The sequence below is a fragment of the Etheostoma spectabile genome, chromosome 5 (assembly GCF_008692095.1).
Source record: "Etheostoma spectabile isolate EspeVRDwgs_2016 chromosome 5, UIUC_Espe_1.0, whole genome shotgun sequence".
Classification (NCBI taxonomy): Eukaryota; Metazoa; Chordata; class Actinopteri; order Perciformes; family Percidae; genus Etheostoma; species Etheostoma spectabile.
In genome coordinates this window covers 20869975-20872756 of record NC_045737.1, presented here as the reverse complement: position 1 = coordinate 20872756, position 2782 = coordinate 20869975, and the positions used below count along the sequence as shown (strand labels likewise).

The 2782-nt window shown below is 38.3% G+C and overlaps 1 protein-coding gene across 3 annotated transcripts in view; it reads left to right on the top strand.

Moving 5' to 3' along the window:
• Positions 1 to 2088, top strand: part of septin5a (septin 5a) — a 20006-nt gene extending 17918 nt beyond the window's left edge. For all 3 annotated transcript variants that reach the window (XM_032516350.1, XM_032516349.1, XM_032516351.1), the window contains one exon: positions 951 to 2088. In XM_032516350.1, the coding sequence (XP_032372241.1) occupies positions 951 to 1010 (60 nt within the window). In that variant the 3' untranslated portion in view covers positions 1011 to 2088. The remainder of the gene's footprint in view (positions 1 to 950) is intronic.
• The last annotated feature ends 694 nt before the right edge of the window (positions 2089 to 2782 follow it).

The window sequence follows — 2782 nt, the reverse complement described above, 5'->3', positions numbered from 1 at the left end:
CAAGACACTTTACAGATAGAGTAGGTCTAGACCACACTCTAGGATTTACAAAGACTCAACAATTCTAGTAATTGCCCCAAGAGCAAGCATTTGGTGTAACAGTGGTGAGGAAAAACGTCTTTATAGGCAGAAACCTCAGACAGACCCAGGCTCTTGGTGGGCAGACATCTGCCGGTGCCGGTTGGGGGTATGATGAACAGTGGCATTTATTGTAACAATAAAGATAATTTAATTATGAGAAATAATAGTTGTAACAGTTCAAGGCGTAGCAGGGCACAGCAGGGCATGGTAGGGCGTACAGAACTGATTAGCGTGGCTAAAATACAATATGCAAATACTGCTACAAAATACATATTTTGCAATACCAGTAAGAACATCTACTAACAATGAACAGCCTGGCTAGGCAAATACTTGTGAATTCACATACAACTATTATCAAAGTAGTGTTCAATGTTAAAAAAAACAATAAAAGAGACACTGTCAGTCATTAACCTGAACAACTCAAAACAAGTACACAATCTGAAATGTCAACAACATCAAAGTCAGTCTTGTGCATGTTTTTTACAGTACACATACACACAATAACTCTATATATACTGTATATCAAAAAGTTTCTCTATTTCAAAGTACATTGTTCTTTACTTAACAGATTCTGATATGTCTTTGGAGTTACTTAGTGTATATAATATATATAATAATAAATATAATAAATATAATTTGGGACTAAAATTCAACCTTTCATCAATAAAATCCTGACTGAAATTATGTACTTAGTGCCAGTATTTCTGATTTATTGGTCGGCCCCCACAATGTGTGCACAGATCCACAGAAGTGATCATTATCTTTAAGCCAGTCTGTATGATTTTTAAACGATTTTAGAATGAAACACACACTGGCATTAGATTCAGGATTTATTTATGAGTTTAACCAAACATCCTCTCTGTCTGCAGCTGAAGAGGATGCAGGAGATGCTGAATAAGATGCAACAGCAGATGCACGACAAAGACTAGTCTCCCGGAGCAGAGCTGGGCTGCAGCGCCACCTGCTGTTTCTCCCCCGACCGACAGTGAGACCTTCAGTCATTGAACATGGATATCACGTGTTAGTGGCAAATCTGGCTGTACATTTATCCTCAGTTTGGTGCTTTGTATAGTTTGTCTGCCTGGACGGTTGTTTGTCAGAGCATTTTGTCTCTGAAATTATCCGTTTGCCCAATTTGAGCCCCTCGCTGTGGTTTAACAGTCTTAACATATATAATATAAATGCGTAATTTAAATTACTACTCAGTGTGTCTAATTTATAAATGCAATGCTAAACTTTTGGGATATTTTGTCAGGGTATGATGTGTATAAGATGTTTTGTAAAGAAATTTAGTTTGTTGGTAATGTTAAGATTTGATGGATATTGTTTTTTTATTGTGTGTTTGTGAGTTTGTGTTTGGGTGCGTGAGTGTTTGTATTTCATGACAGTTCCTCCAATTATCCGTCCATAAAACTCCATTTTATCCACACTGACTTTACTTTTTTCTATCCAACTTTTGCTCTCATTAATTTGCTCTTTGATCCTCATAAATACCTTCATGTGATATTCTTTTCCCATACTGTATGGCAAGTCAAATATTTTCTCCCAACAATTTTATATTTGCTGGGAGAAAACTAACTGTGAATGGCGATCCTTTGACATAATGCGTGGGTCGGTGCAGTGGCAGGGTGCATGTGCAGGGTGCATGTGCAAGCATGCTGCCATCATATACGCTAAATGCTGTGGGCCTATTTTTACTGCTTTATAGCTGATGCCCTCTGCTTGTATTAAATACATCATGACCTACAGTATGCTTTGTTGGTGAAAATAGATCAATAATGAGGAGCGGATACTGTGTCTATGCTTCTGTTTTATATGTCTCTTTGGAAGTAAGGTGTGTGTGTGTGTGTGTGTGTGTGTGTGTGTGTGTGTGTGTGTGTGTGTGTGTGTGTGTGTGTGTGTGTGTGTGTGTGTGTGTGTCCTGAGGAACATTCAATTTTGCCTGAAAGCTGAGCTCAGCCTGTGCCCCATTTATAAAAGTGTGACAAATAAACTTGTTTTTTGTCGCTCAGCATCATTTCTCTGAATATTACAGAGTTGTACATTAAGGTCCAGTGAGCACGGCTTTGACTTCCTCCGTCACTTCCGCCTGTCACTCTCAACGGCAGCGCTCAGAGCTGGAGCTGCTGCAGGAAAACATTATCTGCTGATTCCTGTTTATCTCTTGCAGCCATTCTTCCTCTGCCCTGCACACAGCGTCTTCTCCCTGCCAGTCAGAACAGACACAAGCCGACATATCATTTCTTTTTTCTTTATTTCAACTTTATTCAGAAGAATCTCCATAAATTTAGACTTGTACTAAACTCTGAGAAAACCAAAATGATGTTCTTTTCTACATCAAGGAACACGGACGATGCTTGTCAGATTGTAACACTAGAGGAGAAAATAATTGAACGAGCATCAGTCAACAAATATCTTGGTTTCTTCCTAGAAGAAAGTTTGTCCTTTAAGCAGCATATAGAGTGTTTAACAAAAAAACTTAGAGTAAAGGTGGCTTTCTATTATAGAAACAAAGGCTGTTTCTCTTTTAGTGCAAGAAAAACACTTATACAAGCAAGATTTCTGTCAATGCTGGATTATGGTGATATATACATGCAAGCACATCAATCTTCTCTGAAAATGCTGGACTCAGCATACCATGCAGCACTAAGATTTGTAACTAATTCTAGTTATCGTACTCATCTCTGGAGCTTGTATGAGA